Source organism: Thunnus albacares, chromosome 24, assembly GCF_914725855.1.
Source record: "Thunnus albacares chromosome 24, fThuAlb1.1, whole genome shotgun sequence".
Classification (NCBI taxonomy): domain Eukaryota; kingdom Metazoa; phylum Chordata; class Actinopteri; order Scombriformes; family Scombridae; genus Thunnus; species Thunnus albacares.
Window position 1 is genome coordinate 16,540,258 of NC_058129.1, and position 25,841 is coordinate 16,566,098.

Consider the following 25,841-nt stretch of genomic DNA (forward strand, 5'->3'; position numbering starts at 1 on the left):
CTGCTGTGCTCAGACTGATATGTAAAACGTGATGAGAGTGTACAGCAGCTGTCTGCTCCCTCTGGCCTTTCAACTGCCAGTTTAGAGGAACCTTCAATGTATTATCTTGATTCTTGCCAAACTAGTTTACAATTAATTATGTTTTGGAGAAATTAGTCATCAAGACAATCAATATTAGATTATAGTAATGATAGGTTATCAGTGTTTCTTTCTAAGGTTGCCAGGTTTCTGTTATGAGCAGAGCCACTTCACTGCTTCAAGTCATGGAAAACCATTTTTCAAGAAGCAGTGTTCAGCTTATGCAAACAATTATGCAACAGATTATAACTACAGAACAAAAAACTGCCAATGACACCCTGTAAGAAAACTTTCATTAATCATAATCATAGTCAGTCTTAAAATTATCTTTCCCTAATTGAAAAATGCCTCAAATACATTGAAATCATTACTTGCCTGTTGCAATCAGTCTGTTTGTCTGTTTTGTTATTTAGCAGGGTATCTTAAAAAAACAGAGACGTTAGCCAAGGAATAAGTTATTTATTTTGGTGTACAGTATTTTAACTACTTTCTAATGAACTACTGCACTATATGGCACATATATCCCATTATACCATGTTTATCACTGGTTGCATTTTGACATTGAACCAGATGCAGCTGCAGATGCAGATTTTAGAAAATTCAAACACTTTCTATTTCACTTTCTATTATTAGATAGAGATATACTTCAAAAAATTTTGCAGACTTGGCAGAGATATAAATCCTCTGCGAGGGCTTTCACTTCAACTTGTTTCCAATGCTATAAACTATAAACCAGATGAAAAAGTTGATTTGTGTTCAGGCAAATAAAATTTTCACTTGTACTGTGAGAAAATAGGAATTTTAATAATCTTAAATCAAGATCTGTCCATTTTCTCTGATCATTTGTATTAAAAAAGTCACGAGATTTAAAAAGAGGAAACAAGAAGAGCTTTACATGTGAGCTACTGTACCTTTCATCTGCTGTGATTTGATATTGTGAGAGTGTGAGACAGTTTATGCTCTGATTCATGTACATCTACTCACAGACTTCTGCTGGGATGAAAGAAAAGAGGAAGTGAGTTGATCCAGGTTCAGTGAGGAGGATCTTCTACAAAGGGCAGCAGAAGTTCACAATCTGAAGAGAGAGACAAACAAAACTTGTTTTAACTCATATTTTTCATTTTTGTACGGCTAAAAAGGGGCAGAAGATCTATTTGTTCACATCCTAGACACTTTCAACATTCCAATCGGCATTTGTTCAGTGGCCCTTACAGCTCCCCTTCGCCCACATCACCAAAAATAAAACTAAAGAACGACAGAGCAGATTTGTCAAAAACAGATTTGTTGCTTGATTGAACCAATCATAGAGATGTTCTCTGTCCATGTGTGTGTGTGCGCGTGTAGCCTCTGGGATCCGCATCAGAATAAAGCATGAATAATTTCTTTAGAGGGACGGAGCAGCTGTAGCCCTTTCACATGAAAATGAGCATCGCCCACAAACACACAGTCACAGAGAGAGACAGACAGAGAGAGAGACCTCAGTCTAAGTCATGTCACTTTCTCCACACCACACAAGTTAAATTCTGATATCTGAATCACACGTCTTGAGAAAACATACTCATACTGACTCATACTCTTTAAAAAAATCACTAACAGTTTGCACCAAACACCCTGCAAATATAATGACCTGCCTTTGACCTTGAATCACTAAATCAGAGAATGTTCATGACGTTAACGTGATAATATTAGTTCTGTTTCTACCCCTGCTTGTCTGAAAACCATCAAATGACTCAGGTATGACATTTTTAGGTAATTTCTCCCTTTCTGCAAAACATCTCTAAATATAGAGCTGGATGATCAATATAGTATCAATAAGCAACAATCTTTTTTCAGCTCTTTCAGGCCCTGTTATGTTCAAGTGATAAAATGTGTGTGTTATAGCTTAAAACAATGAGAAATATCATTTTCACATTGTTAATTATTACATTTTACAGTATTTGACTTTGTCAGTTTTATCCAGATCTAATTCCAGTATGAACATTTTATCTATTAATGGTTTTTAAATTGAATTCACAGAAAACTACTTTATCATGGAATACAGTACTAGTGTGATATAAAACTACAGTAACTGTGATAGAAGATTTTATCCATCACGTATAAAAATGTCCATCACAGTATTTTATATCATGATGTTTTTGAGGGTAAATCAACTCAGATATTGCATATGGATGAATGTCTGCTATTGCTAATGCAGAAAATGTAATGATTAACAAATCAAGGCATAAATCACAAAAAAAAAAGGCTAATAAAGTTTTGGAGTATGCATGTGTGTGTTTTCTGTTTTGTTCCTCTCACAGCGAGGCGAATTGTAGAGTCACGTTTAAATTTTGTTAGCAGCTTCTTTTTTTAAACTGTTATCATCATTATTGTTATTATTTTATCAATCATTCTGAGTGTTAAAAGCTGTGTTTTATCAGCACGAACGGGTAAAGATTCCATCAGCCTGCAGGTCACAGCTGTGTTTTAATTCTTCAGAGAGAAGTTTAGATTTTTGAAAACAGCTGTCAGTGTTAAATCATTTTGGTTCTGGTTGGCGGAGTTTTATCAGACAGCAGAGGTTTAAGGGATTTGTTTGTGAGAGTGTGAGGTTGGCTAACTAATGCCTGCGGCGAGCTGTTTACCTTGTGAGGCAGCTGGAGAATCCCTAATGTCAGGGTTCAAATCATATGCTTGTGGGTGAACCAACGGTGGTTCGGACCGATCAGCGTCCTATGAGGAACTACTGGCAGCTACGGGCGTGGTTTAGGGTGTGACGACAGCGAGAAGTGTTACTTCAAAGTGCCCTTTTCCAAAGAGTTTCCAAGGACGACTTCTCAGATGGTTCTTTGTAACAAACCATAAGCAAGATAAACTGAGATACTGTACAGCCTGACACTTCCTCTGCTAACAGAAGATTATTATTTAGCAAAACGCGTTCCAGAGCACATTTGTCTGATAATAAACTTTTCAACAAACAACGAACAGAACAAAAGAGAGGCAAACAAACCTCACTCTGCAGTGTGTGTGTGTGTGTGTGTGTGAGTGTGAGTGTGAAACTGCTTCTTGCTCAAGTGAGCAGCACTTCCTTGTGTTATTTAAGGAAGTCTCTTACAAGAATCGGTCTGACAACAGTAACCGTCTGCCAACTCGGGTGTGTGGCTGCACTTTATATTTGGCTGTGTTGTTGCTATAATTACAGTAAAGAAACACAACAATAACACACACACTGACCTTCGCATATATGTCTCTATAAGTCATGCACATACAATAGCATTAAAAGAAAGGGAGGACGATAACCAACCGTCTCCTTGGTGACCTTTAAGAGCTGGTATAAGAGTCAGTACTGCTCAGCCGCGCTCACCTCAACCCTACTTTACCTTAAACCTAACTGAAACCTTTAAGAGGACATAACACGCACATTTACAGATCTATATTTTTATTCTGGAATATCTTATTTGTCTTCTACTGGTCCTTTATGCAGCCCCTCAGTTCAGCCTCTGTCTGAAACAGGCCATTTTAGCTCCTGTATCTTTAAGGCCTCCCTAAACTTCTCAAACAGGCTACATCTGTACATGTTCAAACCCTAATCTGAGCTGAAATATGCAAATGGACAACGCCAACAACCCATTGAGCAAACTTATCAACAACCATAGCGACCAAGGCTACGGAACAGACACCATTTGTGGGCATGAATGAATGACCTGACCTCGTTATAAGGAGGAAGTAGAGATAACTTTGCAAACGAAAGCATTGAGAGCAGGCTGGAGCCCTGGATTTTGACTTGCGAGGAGCATTTCTACAACCGTTCACTTCAAGTTTTGGAACTTTGACCACCAACTGACATCATAACAGTATAAAAAATCTCAAAAAAGTTCCCTTTAAAAGGTATGCTATGCAGGATTTTCGTAAAAAAAAAAACAATGCATAGACTCATACAAAAGTAATCCCTCTCAATCATCACTTGTGACCCTGCTGTCTGCCTGTATATTCTTATTATTTAGCTGTGTTCGGGATGCTTCTGGGCGTGTGAATCCCCCTGCCAATAACAGCACGCAGGATGTGAGGTCGTAGCATAGCAACCAGGTTACATGGCTGTCTCCGTCTCTCCTCTGCTCCGCTCTGCTCTCTGTCTCTGTATCATGGACGTATAAAGAGCTGCAGGTCTGTGTGTCTGCTCTCTCTCTCTCTCTCTCTCTCTCTCTCCAACCTTCAAACAGTCCTTAAAGATTGCACAAATATGCTCACCCTCAAGATGTAAAACTCAAACTGGTTCTCACAGAGCTAGACATACGAGAGCACACTCTACACCCACACACAAACACACCAGTGAGTTCCCCAGTGAAGAGAAACTCAGAAGCTACCTTGAAGTCACTTTCATTATTGGTTAAACCATGTGACACAGATGGGATAATTCCACTTGTTTACAATTTCCTAAAAATGATTATGTTGTACAATGTGACTATGTTGATGGGAACAGCATTATCAGTCTTCTGTATTGATTATTTTGTAATTGGTGGACTTGCAACCTTGCATGTTGGCAAAGTTCTCACTCGCTGCTATTTAGCAAATAGGCGGGGGTGGGGGTGGGGGTAGGGGGGGGGTTTCCTGCCACTGACCATAAAGGAAATGAAATGAATGTCATAGGCAAAGAGCAGAAGTGCAAGGTGTCTTTGAAGATGGGTGGATTCTCATAGATATAAACCACGTCTAATGCAGCAGTAAGAAACAGCGAAGCAGTAACAAAAGACAGGCATCTTTTGAGGTTTAGACATGACGCAGGAGAAATGAAAACATCAGCGTGACGCGTTTGAAGAGGCGCTGAAAGCAGAAGTCAGCTGGCAGGGTCAAGTTACGAGTCTCTCTTTGACTGGCTCCGAGGAGAAACTGCATGCACCAGTTCCTACAATATGAAGGAAGTAATCAATGAAGACTTGCTGACGAAGAACAGAAGGATTGAGCCACTGGTTTACTAAAACACAGTTATGATAACACAAGTCGACAACGCTCTATTGTCTTGTTTGGTTGTGGACGTTTGGCACCAAAGGTTCCCTTTCTTCAAACTATGAGTATAGTTACGGGGCTGAAAATTGCAAAGTTCTCCGCTATTTCTCCTACTGATGCAATTAGTGGAAACTTAATAAATGAATCTGTCAAGCAGAATAATTGCATTGAGTATGGATGACCAGCTGCAGTGGGAACCAAACCAAAAAAAACAGTCTTTGAAGTATTACTTTTATTTCATTTGTTATGTAGTTTTTTGGATTGGGTTGGCAGTGAAGACCTCCCCATATAAATAAGGCTGTTCAGTATCCCGATCAATATTTAATTAGGTCATTTAATCCTGGAGTTCTTGTGCAAATCAGATTGTTAAAAAAAATTTCAGGGCTGTAATTGTGCAGCCTGACACGGATACCGTTTGTTGTTGCTCGAGTCAAACCAGTTTTTGAAACAATTAGACGATTAATCAATTATTAGATATGATTATTACAACTATTCTGATAATCAATTAATCGTTTAGATCACTTTTGTTAGTTCCAGGTTCTTGAATATAAGAATGAGCTTCTTTTCTTGGTCTAACATTACAGTAAATTGAATATATTTGGGGTTTTGGACGGTTTCATGATGCCACCTTGTGCTCTTGGATATTGTGATGGACATTTTTCACTGTTTTCTGATGTTTTATAGACCAAACTTTTAATCTATCAATCGAGAAATTAACTGTCAGATTAACTAACTTGCAAGATGATGATCATCTTGTGAGCGTGTACTCTTTGGTAGAAGGTGGGATGACGTCATCGACAGGCGACCAAATGAAACACCGTTACCTTGATTAAAATGACGAATTTCTCTGAGTTTGAAAATTGTTGGAAACATTGAGATAATGTAAGTACACAACTCAACAAAACATCTAACATAGGACGAGTCGTTTTAAGTCATTTTAATGAGGAAAAGTTACATATTACACCTTTAAAAGATCATTTTCAATAAGTGAATATTGGAGAAAACAACACCAAACAGATCCATGTGACCGTGACCTCATCTGGTCTGAGGAGATGTAGGCATCGGCCAATGAATCACCAGAATCATGAGACAAAAAAAACAAAATGTGAGTCACCTCGCTGAAGTCATAGTCTCATTAGAAAGACAGTAAGCACAGGACAGATTTCTCTGCGATCGCTTAAAATAGCTAATTAAAACTGCAGCAAGCTGTTGTTTTGCTTTATGGTGCAAAACTGTAAGAGCGAACTAAAGCTATCAGAGTTTCCGGTGGCAGATGGTAGAAAAAGTGGAAGGGCGACGGCTATTTTATTAGCTTTTAAGAATGAACAGGTCTGCTTTAAGACCTGAGAATACTGTGGGCAGCTCTGTTCCTGGTTTGCATGACAGACCTGTGATTGAGTCTCCAGTCATCTGCGCCACAATGATGCTGTTTGCCAAGACTGACATTTGTCTGCCTCATTTCATTTGTCAGCGGCGTCGCGTCTAACATCACAGGGCTGCAGGGCGTTTTCACTAAAAAAAAGAGGTCTGCTGGGGAGGGTGAAAACAGTATATTTCACACTTACATACACACACACACACAAACATACACATGGGCACATTTAATTATGAAAGATGTTACTTCTCTGTTATCTTGCTACACATATTTCTCATCATTTTACCCTTTAGAATATCTGTTATCCCAGTATAAATTTTACCAGTGTCTGGATGAGGCCGGTATCTGTTTTGGCAAACTACCCGGTCGGTGTGACAAAGCTTTTTGTGCACTTGCAGTCTGGCTACAGTTCCCAGTCTTTGGTTTACATTTGTGTTTCACCCTGTAAACATTTCTCTGATTTAAAGTGAGACAGGGAGTTCAACAGCAGAATACGGTTCAGTTCAAACATTTCCAGCGACAGATAGTGGTAAGGTCAAAGGTCAAGGGTCATAGTACTTGATCAGATGCAGAGGGAAGACTGGTGCAGGGTTTTCTGCAGGGTTTCATAGTGGAGATGGACCAGTCTGCCTGAAGGATGACCCCTGCTAACATCATAAAACATTAATACACTTTTATGGAGAAAGCGAGGTGGCTATTTTTTTTTTTTTTTTTTAACTAAATTGGTCAAAAGACGAGATACATCAGGACCCAGCTGGCTCTTTGTATAGATTGGATGAATAGAACTGAAACGCTTGGTTGTTTAATTGATCAGACAATCAACTGAAAAATAAGCAGCAACTTCTTTGCTAATTATTAATCATTTCAGTTCTTTTCCAAGTAAAAATCAAACTCTCTCCAGTTCCAGCTTCTCAACTGTGAAAACTTTCTGTTGCTTTTTTTTTTTGGTATTATTATGAGATTGTTAACTAAACATCTTTGGGATTTGTCATGTTAGTAAAATAAACATTGAATCAATTTAAACGTGATTAAAGAATTAGTGGATAAATAGAAATAATATCTCATAATCAACTAGTTGTTTAACTCATTTTTAAGCCAGAAATTCACAGGCTCCATTTATTTTATGTCACTTTAAAACAAACATCTTTTAGACTGTTGCTCTGAGAAAAAAAAGCAATTTGAAGATGAAATTTTTCACATTTTCCCACTATTTTCTGATATTTTATAGACCATTGAGAAATAAAAAGTTAGTTGCAGCAGTAGTCATGATGGTCTACCTGACAGAGAAGTAGTCCCACTACCAAAACTCTTTATCCGTCTGCACAATAGCAATATTTATCTTTATTTATCTCTCATTTTCCAAGCTTACATCCCTCTCTACCTGCCTGCCTGTCCACTGGCAAAAAAGCAGCCCCTAATTTAAAAAGGCAGAGTGATTTTTAAAAGTGAAAGCCACAGCAGAAGTCGTCTACCTGCCTGTAAAACATGGTAGAAGTCCTCTCACCGACTACTGGAACTGTTCTACAGCTGGTGACTGTGGCAGTAAAGCCATCTTTCATCAGTACAGCACTGTTTTACAAACATTTGCTCTTGTATATGTCCTACAGTTTAGCAGAAGTCCAGAAAGAATGTGCACAATGTTAAATGTTAAAAGATAACCTATAAAGCACACGGCATGATGGTGCATTTTCTACCAAATGCATAAACGCAGCTCAGATGTCATTCTCAAGACATAAAACCAACGTCACCATCCGGATCTGTGAGTGTGTTTGTATGACATCAGTGTTTCAGGGCTGATGATGGTTAAAAAAAAAAAAATGCCCGCTAAACAGATGGCAGCCTGAGTTTACACACGTACCCGAGGATGTCTGCTTCGCTCTATCTGCTGCCGATGGATGTAAACAAACTCACGCTGCAGACGCCGTCACGAGGCAAAGACACTGCAGCTGCCGCCAGCCCTCGCCCTCTCCCTCTGCTCTTCCTCCTGCTTTCCATCTTCCTCTCTCTCTCTCTCTCTCTCTCTCTCTCTCTCTCTCTCTCTCTAACAGCTCGCTGCTTCCCAAACGTTCGAGCCAATTAACTCTTTCTCTGCCTGGTCTGCAGCAAAAACAGCATCACCTCTCTCGCTAGGGATACATCCGTCCAACTTTCTTCCTCTCAGGACACCACTTCTGTCTACTGCTCTCATTTCTGCACATTGAGTCTGTGTATCTCACCGCATGGACACACTGGACTCTGCTTAAAAAGACAGTGTTAGGATTGATCCGGCATATCAGATCGGTGCATCCCTGTTAGCCAAAAATGTAATCAAAGATTCACTCATCCATCAAATTTCTGCCCAATGGGTGTCAATTTTTTTCAATATCAGTGCTGACAGAGCTCCTCAGTTTTGGTACAGACACTTATTTTGATTCCAAACAATAATGTTTTAACAAAAAAGTCATTTTGTGCCAGTTTTGGTACCTGACAGTTGAGGAAAAAGCCTAAACAGTACCCAATATATTTTTAAATTTAAACACTAATATCCTACAATAACAAGTTTGCATCACATATGAAGGTAATCCTGATGTTTATATCTGGCAAATGCATCTAAAAATGCTCATTTATTACTTTAAGATTCCTACAAGAATACATAATAACAATAAAACAATACATAAGGGAAATACAGTCACATGTGGTAGAGGTGCTTATTATATTGTTAGTTGTATCACAGAAGAAAAAGCAGTTTGTTTTCTGTGCTGTTTGGATCTTAATGGGAGTGATAGGAGGAATGAGCCCTAAAGTAATTTATAAATAATAAAATAATTAAGATAATGACTTCAGTAAGCTGCCTCTGTTTTCAATTGTTTTCACCTGCACTGTGGACCAGAACAGATGCAGCCCCGGTAAGCCGATCAAAGAAAAAGGGTCGACTGTCGAGGTAACTGTGTCATCATTTTCACAATACTGAAAGAGAAAACAGCTTTAAAACTGCACTGAAGCTACATCAATCATGTTTTTTTGCAGGATCAAAATGTTTGATACGACAGATATTTTTTGCAGTGTGCAGATGGCTCGTAAACAGAGGCTCTCTGGGGACGTATCACGTTTTTTTTTGCCTTGCTCCATGTGGTGGTCCTATCTTTGGCGCGCGCGCACACACACACACACACACACACACACACACACACACACACACACACACACACACAGTACAGGTTTCACTCTTCTTTTTTGATGCTTCTCCATTTTCCCCCCCAATGCTCATCAATAATAAATTAGGCATGAGAGCTTCCAGCATCAGCAGACCAGTGTGCGTCTCTGTCAGCCCTGTTCAACTCAACACATGTACACTTCAACACCGTGTGTGTGTGTGTGTGTGCATCTGCTAAGGAAGGACACACACATATACATAGAGTCTGTACATCACAATTTACAAGGAGAGATTTTTAAAGATGTTCTGCAACTTAAAAGCAAGAAGCAAAGTGTTAATTAAGCTGCAGAGAAAAGAAACAACCCAAAAACAAACGATGAAAACTGATTTCAGACACCAGTCTTCTTACTGTGAGTCCAGCTCCTTTCTCATAACATATTTTCTTCTCTATTTATCTTCTATTTGTCTTTAACTGTGAAAATAAACAATAATAGTAGTGAAATTAAGGCTGAAAAGCAAGTAGTTAAACTTTACTTTTCCTTAAATGTTCCTCATTTCCAAACATTTTCAAGTCAAGTTACAATTTATTTTTATTAATTTAACCCATTTGTTTATTTTAAAAAGATGTACTTATTTGTTATGTTTATTTCTACGTAGTTGTGGAATAATCTCTCATCTGCATTTGTTTTGTAACACGCATCTTGTGAAGTTTAGATGAGACTGGTGGGTTATTGAGCGATCCATTTTGGTGAAGAGGGTGACACAGCTCATTAACGACCCACTGAGTCTCTATCAGCTCCAATCTCCTCATTATGTAAGCTATATGCTTCTCTTCCTCCATCTATTAAAAATAGACGAGCAGCGAGACGGCAGCAGACGGCTAACATCTGCCGCAAAACCACGCCGCACACGTGCTCGCTGTGTACATGTGCGTGTCGTTGGATGGGAGCGAGGAAGACAGAGACGAGGGGCGAATCAACAGGCTCCTGCTCGACCCTCTTGGGCTTGAGTGGGAGAGTGTGATGAGTCACCCCACACACACACACACACACACACACACACACACACACACACACACACACACACACACACACACACACACACACACACACACACACACACACACACACACACACACACACACACACCGAGTTATGACGGAGATGGAGGAGAACACCGAACAATGTGATTTAAAATCAAATCACACTCCATCAATTCAGCTCTGACAGTGTGAATAACCTGTTTTGCTGAAAACGCTTCATCTCCCATCTGAAACCTTTTCAATTGAGCCAATTAACAACAAAAGTCACTATAATTGCCTCATTTACACCAGGGCTGCAACTAATTAATTAATCTTTTAATCTAATCCAATGTCAGTAAATAAATAGTAAAAAAAATGCCTGTTATAATTCCCCAGAGTCAAAGGTTCATCCATCTATCCACCGCTTATCCTCTAGAAGTTCAAGCTGGAGCCAATCTCAGCTGACACTGGGCGAGAGGCCAGAATGGGTCGCCAGTCAATCACTGGGCTAGCATGTAGTGTAGCGAGACAGGTAACCATTCACACCTGCAGGCACCAATTAACCTCACTTGCATGTAGGAGGAAGCCGGAGTACCCAGAGAGAACTGAGAGGCGACAGTCGTGCCGCCAGAGTCAAAGGTGACGTTTTCAAATGTCTTGTTTTGTCCGCCCAACAGTCCAATAACCCAAAGATATTCACTTTGACACAGAAAAGCATAAATCTTCACATCTGAGAGGCTGAAAGCAGCAAATTTCTGACATTTTTGCTTAAAAAATGACTAAAACCAGAATAGTTGGTGACTAATAGTTGCAGAACTAATTTACACTGATGTTCAATTTGTAATTAAGGCCTGAATGACATCTTTAAGTTCTTTGTTTTGTCCTACCAACACTCCAAAACCCCCAAGTATTTAAAAAAAATGATGTCAAACAGAGAGAAGAAGCAATTACTAGCATTAAATAACTAATCAAAATTAATTAATTAGCCTAATTGTTGTCATGCTGCCAGTCAGCATCCCGAGAAGTCCCAGACCGGATCAGAACCAGGGGGATGTTTAATCAGACACTCAGACACATTGCTGCTATTATTCTTGTCAGAGTGGGTAGAGAAGACCTCTGAAACATTTTCAGCATCTGTTTTCCACAAAGGCACCACATCAAATCTGGAAACGTCTCAAGAATTTTTCTCTGCTGAAAAAAAAAAAGCCGGGTGGCAAACCGGCTGGTTCGAGTTTTTAAAACCGAAGAGACGGAGAGCGACAGGAGATGATTTATGTGGAAAAGCCAGAGGAAATGGAAGTAATGGGGTTTTCCCAAGACTGCAGGTAGAACAAAATCAACACGGAAAAAGCGAAGACGGATGGTTCAAAAGATGATGAATTATAGGTTCCGGGGCAAAAAAAATTAATTCAGTGGACACGAGAGGAAGCAAACTCAAAGGTTGCCACGTCTGAAGCAATAATGAGACACTAATAATGATCCAAAGTTGTCACGTTTGTTGCATATTATGCGGATCATAAATTCCTCTTCTGACCATGAAATTCATTCTTCAGATTTGAGAAGAGTAAATGTAACAAAATCTTCTGTCTCAAAGGTCGACTTACTGGCTGTCTGAGCTTTCAGCCACCTCTCTTGTTACCCCTGACTCCCTGACTGACTAATCTGATGGTCTTAGACTTCCAAGGCCAGTCGGATCTAATGTCAAACACCATCCTTGAACAGAGACGGTGCAACTGCTGTACTTCCTTCACATATATGACTACATGTGAAGACACCTGAGAAGTCAGCACCCAACAGTTGTAGAGCACTCAAACAGTGAAACACCATCCTCCCAACAAACGATCACATCTGTGTTCGCTAGAAGAGGCTGTAGTGATGTGCGTGCAGAGGCTTTGCTTTACAGTGGAAAAGGACATGATGCCTGTAAACATGAGCTACTGAACTACATGAACCTGGCTGTCACATCCCCTCAAGAGATACAATTACTAGCTGCACTGAGAAGTTTGTGTCTTTAAAGCTATTGCTGCACATGTATTCATTTATTTCATTTTTTCAGGAGGGCACCTGGGTTTAAGCTCGCCACCTAGGACAGCAAACCTGCTCGGGACGGCCCTGAAAGCAGGTCACTCTCCACCTCATAAAGAGCCTCATCAGCTCCCCAAAATATCGATGTCCAGCTGACCTTGACTCGTGCATAAGCAGCGAGAAGAAACCCGCTGACAGCAGGACACACAAAAAAAAAAAAAAAGACTGTGGAGGAAATGTGTGGACAACATGCAAAGTCACACACTCAAGACTCAGCACATGTGCACATCCACAGTCAGCACACACACACAGCTGCAGTACAGCACACACACACACACACACACACACACACACACACACACACACACACTCAGCAAAATCAGTACATTACCCTGACTGCACAATAACTAATATACTAATGAGTGTGTCTGCATGTGTGCAAGATTTGAAGGCTGTAAACTGCAACATCAGTCATATCATGCAATAACCATGCCCAGACATGACATGGCAATACTGTTTACACTCACACACACACTCACACACACACACTGGAGGAAAATGCACCGTTTCCCTAAGTTACGTAATACTAGCGGCAGCAGTGTTTCTCAGCCTGCAACACTCAATGAGCCACTTACAGACTTTAATATGTCCTGTCAGAGGAAATTCTTCCTATGATATGACACACAAGCACAATAATGACCAATTTACTAACTGTTATCTCTGTTAAGTACGTTTTATATCCTCTGTTGATCCCCTACGTCCTGACCTGCCCTGCCGTGCTCAACTGCTCGTTGTCCTCCCTTGTTTAGAAGTTATATGCCATAAATATAAGGCTTGTTTACTAACATAAAACAACATAAAATACTGACTTAGCTTACTAAACAAGCTTCCGTTACTGTGTGAAGTAAACACTATCAAAGCACGCAGCCGTTAGCCGTTAAAGCTGCCGTTACGCTACGTGTTTTGAATTAAAATTCGTGATAAACAGTCATTACTTACCGGCTCAGTTTCGAGTTATGATACAATATCCGTTTGTTAGGTGTAAGCTAACTGTTGTGAGGAGGACTGAGCTCTCAACCTTCCGCACTGTTTCTGTCTCTTTCTGGCTGCAGTCGCCGCTGGTTACGCCTCCTGCGTAGCACGCCGGCTGCGTCATCACGCAGGCTCCTACGCAACACGTAGATTTTTTTTTCCAAACGATGACAAAAAAATATAATAGGCCTAATTACAGGCCTATTATTTCTCTGTCGAACAAAATTAAATATGTTTACTCAAGTGCTGTACTTAAAGGTCCCTAAGATGTAAATAAAATACTCTACTTTGAATAACGATTTGTGTCTGATATTGTTTTTCCACATAAAAAGTTATATTATCTTGTTATCATCTGTTCCTTCTCCCTCATTAAGAACTCAAGTATGTAGAAATATGCAAATATATTTCATTTCTAAAGTTTTCCTGCTGGACACAAGATGTCTCCTACTTCAGTGAAAAGTTCATGTGGGCCTCAAGTTTCCACATCACATTTGTGTAGGTTGAATATTGGACCAGAAAAACGTCCAAACTAGTTGAAATGTGCACAGAGGAATTTTCTACTTTCAGCAGAGGAATGTGAAAACTGTGTCAAACTCTGCACATACATCACTCTGCACAGTGAAGCTCAAACATCCAACTGTAGGGACACATAGAAAAACACTTTTTTGGGTAGAGGGGGACTTTAAATATAGTTTTGAGGTACTTGAGTATTGTCATTTTAAACTATTTACTTCTATTCCACTAGATTTCAGAGGCAAATTGTACAAATCTACATTTAGATGACAGCTATAACTTTGCAGAATATGAAATGTGATATATTGTTATCGATTAAATAACCCAACAGTATACAAATTAGTTAAAATATGTATAACTAAATCAGCTACAACATTAAAAATGATCTTACACATTAATGCTTCAGTAATAACTATCCGACAGTGTGATATGTACTTATATAACACTCACAAGGACAATTTTCCTGCACAGGCATGTACTCTTACCTGATAATACTTATGTACTTTTACTTATGTAAGATTTTAAATGCAGGACTTGTAACAGTATTTTTATGTTCTGTAATGTTTTACTTTTACTTCATAAAAGAACTGAGCATTTCTTCCACAGCTGGCAATTACTTATACACAATGTAAATTATTAAAAGCTAACAACAATTTACTGGATACAGACACACTTATATACTGTATATCTAGCTATCTATTTCTAAAACATGCAAGCTAAGCATAATCATTGTCACACTATAAGTAGAATAGTACCTTATTACAGCTACTTACAACTACTACAACTGCAGTACTGTATGTCACTATTACTACTACCACCACCACAACTTCTGCTGCTGCTGCTGTACTTCAACTATATTAATTGCCTGGAAGAGCCACTGTCCTCATTACAAGTACTTCCACCAGAACTAGTACAAACTAATAATAATGACATTTTTTTTTTCAGTAACAGTTCAAAATATCAACAGTCACAAAACTTAAAAGTGCCTAACTCTAATATAAATAAATCCTAAATAACAATGACAAATAGAAAAAATACAGATAGATAGAAACAAATAAGTGAATCAAAAATATGTAAAATTAAATAATTCAGTGGGTCTTATAATTGCATTACAAACTGGGAAACAAAGTGAAAGAAAAAAACATAAAATATAAAAACATAAATTTGTACAGCATATAATTTCTCATATGGGTTTTGAAGAGCTGATGATGTTTGGGGAAGTTGTGGATGCTTTCTAAGGGATTGAGAAAAATCAGTTTTTATTATTTGTTTGTTTGTTTGTTTGGGACAGAGCACATTAATGAACATCAGTATAAAATACAAGATGTAAACATGCTGGAGTCTGTAGTCCCTGGGCAGATAACAAAAACAGAAACGCTACCAGTAACAATATCCAAATACAAATACACAAATACACAAGCAGAAAAAGACAAAATACATTGTACACATGTCTGGTTAACAGTGATCACAGTTCTGCTTTGCCTTGAGCCATTGTTTGAGATGAGTCTTAAAGATGTAGGGCTCTCCCTTGCTGCAAGCGGTAGGCCATATTTACAATATTATAAAATCATAATATTTTACTTATGAATGTGGAACTTTCCTAGAAGGCACATTATGATTTTCCCTCTAAATGTGTTCATACTTGGCCCATTCTTTGATAGAGCAAGTGTTCAAAGTCCAAGTTGTCCTCTACCACCATCATGTGGAGATTATTTGTAATTGCAGGTGTTAAAATACGCATTAAAACCTCCAGTTCCACCTTTACAGAGACCCTCCTGAGTCACAACCATAAACCTGTGTCCATGTTTTATATGGTTCATTTTAACACCCATTTACACTGAATCAGAGCGGGGGTTGGACTTCAACAAACATGCCAACAACATAGGCAAGCAACTTTTGTTTCATGTCACTGTGGGACAATCAGCTCCAGTGGGCTCCACCCAGTAGGCAAGACTCACAGGTTTTGTGTCAAGCAGGTTCAGCAACAGTTGAAACCAGAATTGTGTTGCACCTCAGACTGCTTAGAAGGAGCTGCTGAATTCATTTTGTTTGTCCTAAAACTTCAACATGTCACATTTTTTACTTCCATTTGAAACTTTGACACTTTGTCACTCTGGATGTGGATTAAAGGAGCCATTATTGAACTAATAATGAAGGATTTATAGCAAATTTTGGACTATTTTAGTTTTTTATTGGCTGCACCCAACTAAAACTGCACAAAAGACTTTTTTCTTCAATGTTTTGGGACTAATATTTTAAGTGTTTTCTGCCTCACTTTGGAAAAACCTGAGATCTGTGTTAACCTGTGAAAATGGGGGCCTTGATTTGGTCTGAAGTCAGGACTGAGAGAGGAGCCTTTTACATGCTCCTGCTAATCTCGATCTGCTGTGTCGGAGGGAAATGTGAGATGCAGGAGTCAAAACCTTCACCACCAACCAACTTCCTCACTGTCAAACCCTTCCAAAATGAACCGCAGGCCTTCCCTGAGGAGGAGAGGCCCAGCCTTCCTGTATTTACTATGGATTACCCTCGGATACAGGTCCCCTTTGAGTTTACTCTGTGGGTGTTGCTGGCCTCCTTTGCCAAAATTGGTACGTTTGGATGAACCATTTGAACAAAATGTTTCCAGGTGGTGTTTACATTGGTGTTTGTGCATTATTTGCATCAGGATTTGCAAACCAAATAACAACAGCAACATAGCCTTAATCTGTAGGTTGAAGTCCAATCTCTTTATTGTCTCTTGTCTTCTTTTCAGGTTTCCACATTTACCATAAAATCACCATCTGGATCCCAGAGTCCTGCCTCCTCATTGCCATCGGCCTAATAGTTGGCGGCATCATGCACTCAGTCAAAGAAGAGCCCCCGGCTGTCCTCAGCTCCAACGTCTTCTTCCTCTACATGCTCCCACCCATCGTCCTGGAGAGCGGCTACTTCATGCCCACAAGGCCGTTCTTTGAAAACATCGGCACGGTGCTGTGGTACAGTGTGGTGGGAACTCTGTGGAACAGTATCGGCATAGGGCTCTCCCTCTATGCCATCTGCCAGTTTGAGGTGTTTGGACTTCAAGATATCAACCTGCAGGTCAGGAACAAACACGAGAAGCACAGGAGTGTGTGTGTGTTTTTATGTGATTTTGATATTTGAAAGTTTAGCTTTTTAAATTTGAATCAGTGGAAAATGTTGAAGCATCAAAAACAGTAATCTCTAAGTCTTTTAAAGGGAATTCAGACAAGATACCCCCCACACTACTTCCCTCTCATACTGCCAGTATGAGATTTTATATTCCCATCACCTATTTTAAGAATTGCACCGACATACTGCAAGGCAGTGGTTTCCAATCTTTTTGGCTTATCATCCTTTAAAACACAGTAATATCTACAACCATATGATTCCTTAGTCAAATAATTTCAGGCCTGAACACATGAAATTGCCCAAAGACTAGAAAACTAAAATCTAAAAGTAAACTTTAGATGAAAGGGTTTGGAATAAAATGCATAAGTGGCTCCAACATTTCCAAAAAAGTCACAACAATAACAGAGAAATGTTTCATTCTTGGCCTTCAAAACAGTGGCTGAGAAAACAATCTCATCATCTGTCATGTGATATCATCAAAAGCTCCAAGGTCAATCAACAATTACCCTTCAAAAGTTCTTAAAACTTCTGCAATTTCACAACAAATGGAAAAGCTCCAGAACAGCTTCTAAATGTACCTTGTGGTGAGATTGTTTCCTTAAATAATGGAGATGTTTCATTATTCATTCATCTAAATGTCTAACAAAGAAAACTAGACACAAAGAATGATTTACTGCTGTGTTTTACAGTAAAAACAGTAAAAACCTCTTTCTTTGTTTTCTTTCCATTTTCTCTATCCCTTACTTTATTGCAGGAGAACTTGCTGTTTGCGTCCATCATTTCAGCTGTTGACCCTGTGGCCGTGCTGAATGTGTTTGAGGACATCGGGGTGAATGAGCAGATACATATAGTCATATTTGGGGAGGGACTCTTCAACGATGCTGTCACTGTGGTGAGTACAGAGGTCGTGTGTGTGTTTGCATAAAACTAGCTGTATGTGCAGACACATCTTGTTGGGCAAGCTTGTGATCAAATACCAAAGCTGGGAGATACTGTAGAAGGATTCAGTATCACTCTTGAGACATACTAAGCTGAGGAATCACATGATATAAGCTTCAGATCAACTTTTAAATGCATTTTTGCACTAAATGACTGTGTGGACACACTGTGGATTTTGTCCCCCATCACTTACACTGAAAGTGCATTTGAAGGGGATCTTTTAATAGCCAGTATGAACAGGAGGAATGATTACAACGAGGAAAAACCTTTTTCACTGTTCATATGGACACCTGACTGTTGTTTTAAGACACACCTAAAAAACTGTGAACCCGTCCTTTAAGTTTGATCTTTTTGTAGCAGGAAAAAGGTAAACAGCTGGTGAATCTAAATGCCCAGAATCCAACATGACATCAGTAAATTACACATTTCCATTTAGGCAAAATGTAGTTGGTCTCCTGTACATTTGTGAAAGAGACTGCAATGCCTGGGGGGTGATATGCAAACAACAGTAGATCTGTGTGCCCCTTCTTTTCCCCCCCAGTCTAGTTTGACCAGTTCCCCACTGATGAATGGAAATGTCAACCACAACAGATCCGTCTTTGCTTTGGCTGCATTTAACCTGAGAAGCAAGTTTGACTCAAAACTAACTAACTGGCACCCCAGTTGTATCTTGGGTGCCTTGAACATGTCAGTATTACCAGACAAGTGACACAGGTTGTGTTGGCACATACTATTCAGCCTGACCCAACAGTCAAGTTTAACAGTTTCACCAGTAGTTGAATTGGAGCAGATTCCTGAGAGGATTTGAGTTGTCAAACCGGCTTGACAACAGCTGTGTGTGAACTGCAGGTTACAGTCTGTGTTGTGTGTTTGTGTGTCATGTAAACTGAAGTAACAATAGCTAGATGTGAAACTATCCAACCTTAAAGTGTTTATAGACTTTCTTTCCTGATCTTCTTTTTCTGTCTTTGTCGTTGTGTCTCAGGCTCTTTACAGCATTTTTTCCTTCGTGACAGACATGTCACTTGTTGAATCCACTGATGTGTTCCTGGGTGTGGCCAGGTTCGTCGTGGTGGGGGTTGGAGGAGTCTCCTTTGGCATGCTGTTTGGTTTTGTGGCAGCGTTCACCACACGTTTCACCCACAACACCCGACAGATCGAGCCCCTCTTTATCTTCATGTACAGCTACCTGGCGTACTTGGTGGCCGAGCTGTTTGGCCTCTCCAGCGTCTTGGCGTGAGTGGAAACACTGGGTGTAGACCAAAAACTCTAATAATATATTAAATACAGTTTATTAACATGCATCTAACAAAATTTCATGTTGATATTATTGTTTGAAAAGTTAGAGAAATGAAAAGTGAGACGTTGCAGGTTTAAATGACAAATTCAGATGGCAGTTGCAGACATTAAGTGGCTGAAAAATGGGTAGATTCCAACTTAAGTTAACAAAAAGTATCTAGAATCTGCATCCATCCATTTTACAGCTTCCATTTCAGAAATTACTGTAAACAAGAATAAATAAATACATAAATGAACAGAGAAACCTTAATTTATTCATTAATACATGTTGATTTAATATAATCCGACCATTTCATCCACTTTTCTATACAAAGCCTTTAAAAATGTTGCCCTATAATGTTTTTCCATTGTTAAATTTATGGACATATCTGTCAAAATCTGATCAGAGGAATCTGAGAAACTGTCCAGGACTTAGGGTTGATGATCAGAGTCGATCCTATGATTGGAGGAAATTGATCTTCCCTCTCAGTACTTAGCTCTAACTGGCACAGGAGGTGACAGATCACATCCTTGACCTCTCAGAGGAATGTGTACTTGCAGGGTTTTAAGGCTCAGTCACAAAAGGCTTTAATTTTTTCCCTCCCTGCAGCATTATAACATGTGCCATAACCATGAAGTTCTACGTGGAGGAGAATGTATCTCAGAGATCCTGCACCACCATTCGTCACGTTATCAAGATGCTGGCCACCGTCTCCGAAACTCTCATCTTCTTCTTCCTGGGAGTCGTCACCATAACAAGTGACCACGAGTGGAACTGGGCCTACATCATGTTTACGCTGCTGTTTGCCTTCATCTGGAGAGTAATCGGTGAGAGACATATTTCCTCAGATGGGTTGTTCCCGAGCCTCTGGGATTTGGGAGAGAACAACCTCTGCCAAAAAAGCAGTGGAGGAAGTAAAACACAGTATAAAAATACTTAATTACAAGTAAAAGTACCTTATTCAAGACTTTACTCAAGTAAAAGTACAGAAGTATTATCAACAAAATGTACTTAAAGTATCAAAAGTAAAACTTCTTGCTATGCAAAATGGCCAAATTATCATATATATGTTATTTGAGTACTTTTACTGAAAAACTTAATATACTGTTGGATAGTTAATCTAAGATGATGCATCATGTTTTTTAAGATTATCATATATCTGAAAAGCTCCTGAATAAATGTAGTGGAATAAGAAATACAATATTTCCTTCTGAAATGTAATGGATTAAAAGTATAACACTCCAGTAAAGTACAAGTACCTCAAAATTGTACTTAGTTACTTTCCAACACTGCGATAGAGATCTTAGTTCATTCACAGGCTCATCAAACCTCTCAACTCCTTTCCTGCAGGCATTCTGGTGTTAACCCAGATCATCAACCCCTTCCGTACAATCCAGTTCACTTTCAAGGACCAGTTTGGCCTGTCCTACGGAGGCCTGCGAGGGGCAATCTGCTTTGCCCTGGTCTTCACTTTGCCCGATCACATAAACAGAAGGAATCTGTTTGTCACCGCTTCAATCGCCATCATTATATTCACTGTTTTGGTGCAGGTGAGACACAACTTCACCCTGTACTTCATATTATTGTTTGACAGGAGACTATGTGCAGGTTTTAGAAACTGAAAATGTTCTTGACACATGTTATGATCTTATCCAGAGCTATAGCTCCTGCCCAAGGCAAGCTGGGAAAGATCCAAATCTACAGTATATTTCAGTAACATATACAACCAAGCATTCTGGGGTTTCAGCTGGCACTGTAGAAAGAAAAAAGTAGAGTGTAAAGGGGGAATTAATTTAATTTACTGAAGAGTTGTTGAATGCCATGGGCTTCTTTGATTTGTAGCGGGTGCCTGAACCCTGGTATGCAAGACTAGCTTCTTTTATTGTAGTTTAGTAAGTTTGAAATTAAATTAAAATGTGTATCTGTGAGTAATTATACAAACTTTTGGGCAAAAATATAGTTTTACTTACAAAACAATATATTAGGAAACAATATAAGCCAATAACACAACATAGAAGATTGGACTGACGCTACAGCTTATCTTAAATATCTTACCTACCACCGAATATAGGCACTAATGATTGGTTTCAAATAAATAATGATATAACAAGTTGAATTTACATATCCATTATCATCTGTTACACATGCACAGTAACAGCTTAAATGTGGTTTCTGTGGATTTACAATATTGTTTTTTTTCTTTTCAACAGCCAGGTTATTTCAAAAACAAGCACTCTGACTGCTTTTATATATATTTTCTATCATCTTTCCAGGGTATCAGCATCCGTCCCATAGTAGAGTATATAAACATCAGGAGGACCAACAAAGATCTGAACACCATCAATGTCGAGGTTCACAATAGGGCAAGTATTAGCTGTTACTGTAATGTATTTTGTTTTCTCTTCTTTACTGATTTTAATCCTTATTTAACAGCTTTAACAGCTCATGTTGTTTTTCTTCTACTGCCTGTCCCTTGACACCTGTTCTAGTTGGTAAATTGCTGCATTTCTGTGTTTTGGCCAGGTGATGGAGCACATTGTTAGTGGTATTGAGGACTTGTGTGGACAATGGAGCCACTTTTACTGGAAAGACAAGTAGGATATTTCTGTTTATTACTTAGTAAGATTTAAGAAAAACAACACAGATTGAAATATAATGAATTTATTTGGGATATTTTGGATATTCAGCATCAATGCTTTATATATTCTCTATTCATTTGTTTGTGTGTCAGGTTTAAGAAGTTCAACGATCGTATTTTGAGGCGCATCCTGCTTCGAGACAACAGGGCTGAGTCCAGTATTGTGTCTCTGTATAAGAAACTGGAGCTGCAGACCGCCATCGGCTTACTGGACACGCCTCTGGGAGACCTGAGTGCAGCGCCATCTATTGTTTCTCTGCAGTAAGTTACTCTACACAGGCTGATCAGTTCATTAAAGAAAAGACTTGATGTCTTACTGCAAAGTGGAAAAACCTTTATCAATGATTAATGATGTTTTTGCCTTCATCAAGTCTGCAGCTTTTAATGTTAATAAGCTATTGATCAAGTTTTTTGATCCAGGTACTCTCCAACTAGAAGGATCTATTATTATTATTATAATGTTATTATAATATTATTATACCAATTAGCATGGCTCTAGGGATGGCAATGTTGGTCCACTTTGGTCCAGATGAAAATATATCAACAATTAGTGGATGGATTTCCATAAATAATTACAGAGACATTCATGGTGCCCAGAGAATGAATCCTAATAACTTTGGTGATTCACTAACTTTTCCTCTAACACCACCATGAAGTTGACATTTGTGGTTTTTAGTGAAACATCTTAACCGTTACTGGATGGTTTGCCATTAAATTTGACATTCATGCTCCTCTCAGGATAAATCATCATAACCTTGGTGATCCTGAACCCAAGTACAAATTATTAGAGCCACTAGCATGGCTGTTGTTTCACTATAACAGCTTATACATGACCTGCAAATTTTAGCAAATGATTAGAATGACAATGATAAAGCTAATACTGACTGTGAAACTCTATCTGCTCACTAACTGTCACTGCAAGTGCATCTGCTTAATGCATTAAACAAATCTAATTTGGCTCCAGCTGATGGTGCAGTTTTCCATCAGCTGGAAATCTGTTCATCCTAATTGCAACCCGTCTTAATGTCAGTAGTAATAGCAAAACATTAGATTTCATTAACGTCTCTCATTCACCGTTCATTGCTCTCACCTCCTATCAGTGATGAGAGGAAGGAAGCGTCTCGATCGAAGAAGAAGTTCCTGGCAGCCGACGTGAGGAAAATGCACGACATCCTGTCGAAGAACATGTACAAGATCAGACAGAAGGTAAAATCATTGGCATAGCTCCACGCTGTCAATGTGTCATCGGTTGTGTCTGTTCAAAAACAAGAGGTTTCGCTTTTAAATGAAGTTGAATTGACATCTAATGGTGTTTAATACCATTTCAACATTAATTTCTGGAATAGGTCTCCATGTATCTTTTCCCTTAAACTACATGTGTGTGTAACGCTTCCCATGTTTATTTCTCATGATTGGTCATTTTTGATTGGAAACTATACAGGTGTATAAGCTTTAATGACTCATTTAATGTTCTTAAATGTCTTTGGTTGACAAATTCATGAAGACATAAAGCAATCAGATTTCATAAAAACATTTATTTTTGATGGCGTTAAAGTTAATCTGCATGAGAAGCAATAGAAATCAGTAGTTTCTGCAGGTTAAATGACTTGTTGGAGTATTTTTGCAGTGTATACATGCTCATTGAAAAAGCAAATAAGAAGAAATATGTGTAGTTTCAAGGAAAATACACCTGAAATTTCTTTCATATGATAATATTTTCATGAATTCTGTAAAATTGCAGTAGCTGTTTTGCTTTTACTTGTATTAGATTATGGTGTCTGAACTTTTCTGAACCTTAAAGTAGTGCTCCATCAGTTTATTTTACCACTTCCATAAAGCTGGGCGACTCAGAGGAAACATAAAAAAGGGTAAATTTGATGCAGCCAAGATATCTTTACCTTTAGTCCCTTAAAAAAACAATGGGTCCTAAACTTCTGATGATGCAAACACTCCAAATGACTAGTTTCCCTTATTTCAGATTTTTTTGTGCTGTTGTTTTACAAGAATCTGTCAGAGTAAATGTTACTTCTCACCCTAACGTTTCCTGTGCATCAACTATTTATATTAAATATGTTGTTCCCACCGTTCACTTCTTACCAAGTATCTCTCCTTGTTGTTAAGACGATGGCTTACACCAACAAATACAACCTTCCCGAGAACAACCCGGCCAGGGAGATTCTGATTCGCCGACATGCAAGCATCAGACGCAGCCTCCGTGCTGAAAGTTTCCGTGAGCAGGTGGGTTTCTGTTTTAAAAAGACTTTAATAAATAACTTCCTGCTTTATACCTGCCTGGCCCTTATTCTTCCTCCTCTTCTTCCAGCCTGCACTGAACATCCCCAAATCTCAGAAGTACTTCTCCCTCCAGCCTGGCGGGGATCTGGAGTCTGCCTTCCACCTCAGAAGACGAAGTCATGGTGAGTTTATACTGATGGGAGCATCTTTGTTTTTGATTGTCCTGGTTACAAACTAAATGCTTAAATATTTGTGTTGTGTCAGGTGGTGGTCAGTTGGATCGTCTCTCAGACCGTCTCCAAGCTTCTGGTGTGTCGCCCCGCTCCTCATACCGCTCTGAAGTGTCTATGAGGAGGTTGAACACCATCAAGGAGTCTGGGAGTACAGGGGAGCAGCCAGTTGCTCCTGGGCTGGATGTTTTAGATGAGAGGGGGCCTGGAAGTCTCAAAGCTTCCAGCCTCAGAGGCAGGAAAGGACCAGTTCCTGCACCTAGGAGGCACAGTTCGAATCGAGAAGCAGATGTTGAGCCAGCTGACTCAGAAGGAGAAGGAGAGGAAACAGTGCGTCCTCCCCAGCTACCACCACCTCGAGGGTGGGTGCCGGACAACCAGGATCTCAATGGAAATGGGGCGGGAAACCCACTACTTAGACACACATCACAGGGGTCTCGAGGCTCAGGGAGATCATGACAAAAGGAAGGACGGAGGGATGAGGCATATGAACAGAGGTAGAGCTGCTCTGGAGGCTGAACTATTGGTTGAGATAAACACCAAAAACATAGATGTAAAATTAGCTAAATGACAAGTGAAAAACAGGAAATATGAGTGAACAATATGAAATAGAATAAAAATGACAAATAAAAGACTGACGATTTTATATGACTAGTTAGATTTTTTTTTCATTAGGCCACAAGATTTCATGATATTGATGCCTTGGAACTGCTCTTTTTTTAGATAAATTATATCTATTGGGTTTTGCCCACTGAGGTTTAACTCAACCAGTTGCATTATTTCTGCCTTATGAAATCTTTCTCTGAGAAATAACTGTGTTTTTATGATCAAAACTACAATTCAATGACCGAAACTTAATGCCATGTTCTTCACTGGTGCATGCGTATGAGCACATGCAAACACACCTTTTTATTGCCCGTCCTTACAGTGTCTAAGAAGGTGTACGTTGGGAGTCAAGAAGGTCTTGATCACTTTGGAATATTTAAAATTAGCATATATTGTTTATTGAGTTGTCTTTTTTAAACATTGTGGTGTGAATGTAATGAGTAAATGTTGCTAAAAGTACTGTATAAAAATAAATGCAACAAACCTCAGATCACTTGTATTCTTGTATGTGTTCAACATTAGCTCCACATGATCGCGGGTGTCTTCTATTAAAAGAAATAGCAGTAAAAATAGCACCTGCAAACCAATAACACAAAGGGCTTAATGAGTCATCAGCTGCCAATCA

General features: G+C 39.1%; 2 protein-coding genes across 8 annotated transcripts in view; one reads left to right on the forward strand and one right to left on the reverse strand.

The window, feature by feature from the left end:
* The window catches only part of LOC122976410 (inositol polyphosphate-4-phosphatase type I A-like), a 50,699-nt gene extending 36,932 nt beyond the window's left edge, over positions 1-13,767 (reverse strand). For 2 of the 7 annotated variants that reach the window (XM_044344865.1, XM_044344860.1), the window contains exons 1-2: positions 13,612-13,765; positions 1,063-1,153 (exon numbers count right to left, since the gene is read on the reverse strand). The gene's annotated coding sequence lies outside the window, so the exon portion shown is untranslated. Of the gene's footprint in view, positions 1-1,062; positions 1,154-6,446; positions 6,536-8,291; positions 8,414-13,611 lie in introns of those variants that run through there. The other 5 variants (XM_044344864.1, XM_044344861.1, XM_044344862.1 and 2 more) reach the window with 5 other exon arrangements.
* A 2,037-nt stretch (positions 13,768-15,804) lies between these two features.
* Positions 15,805-25,786, forward strand: LOC122976493 (sodium/hydrogen exchanger 2-like). The gene is made up of 13 exons (XM_044345001.1): positions 15,805-16,748; positions 16,913-17,238; positions 18,044-18,181; positions 19,214-19,464; positions 20,117-20,334; positions 20,858-21,057; positions 21,781-21,870; positions 22,031-22,101; positions 22,239-22,406; positions 23,246-23,351; positions 24,267-24,383; positions 24,469-24,562; positions 24,645-25,786. Exons 1-13 carry the CDS (start codon positions 16,469-16,471, stop codon positions 25,067-25,069), a joined length of 2,484 nt encoding a protein of 827 aa, XP_044200936.1. The 5' UTR covers positions 15,805-16,468; the 3' UTR covers positions 25,070-25,786.
* The last annotated feature ends 55 nt before the right edge of the window (positions 25,787-25,841 follow it).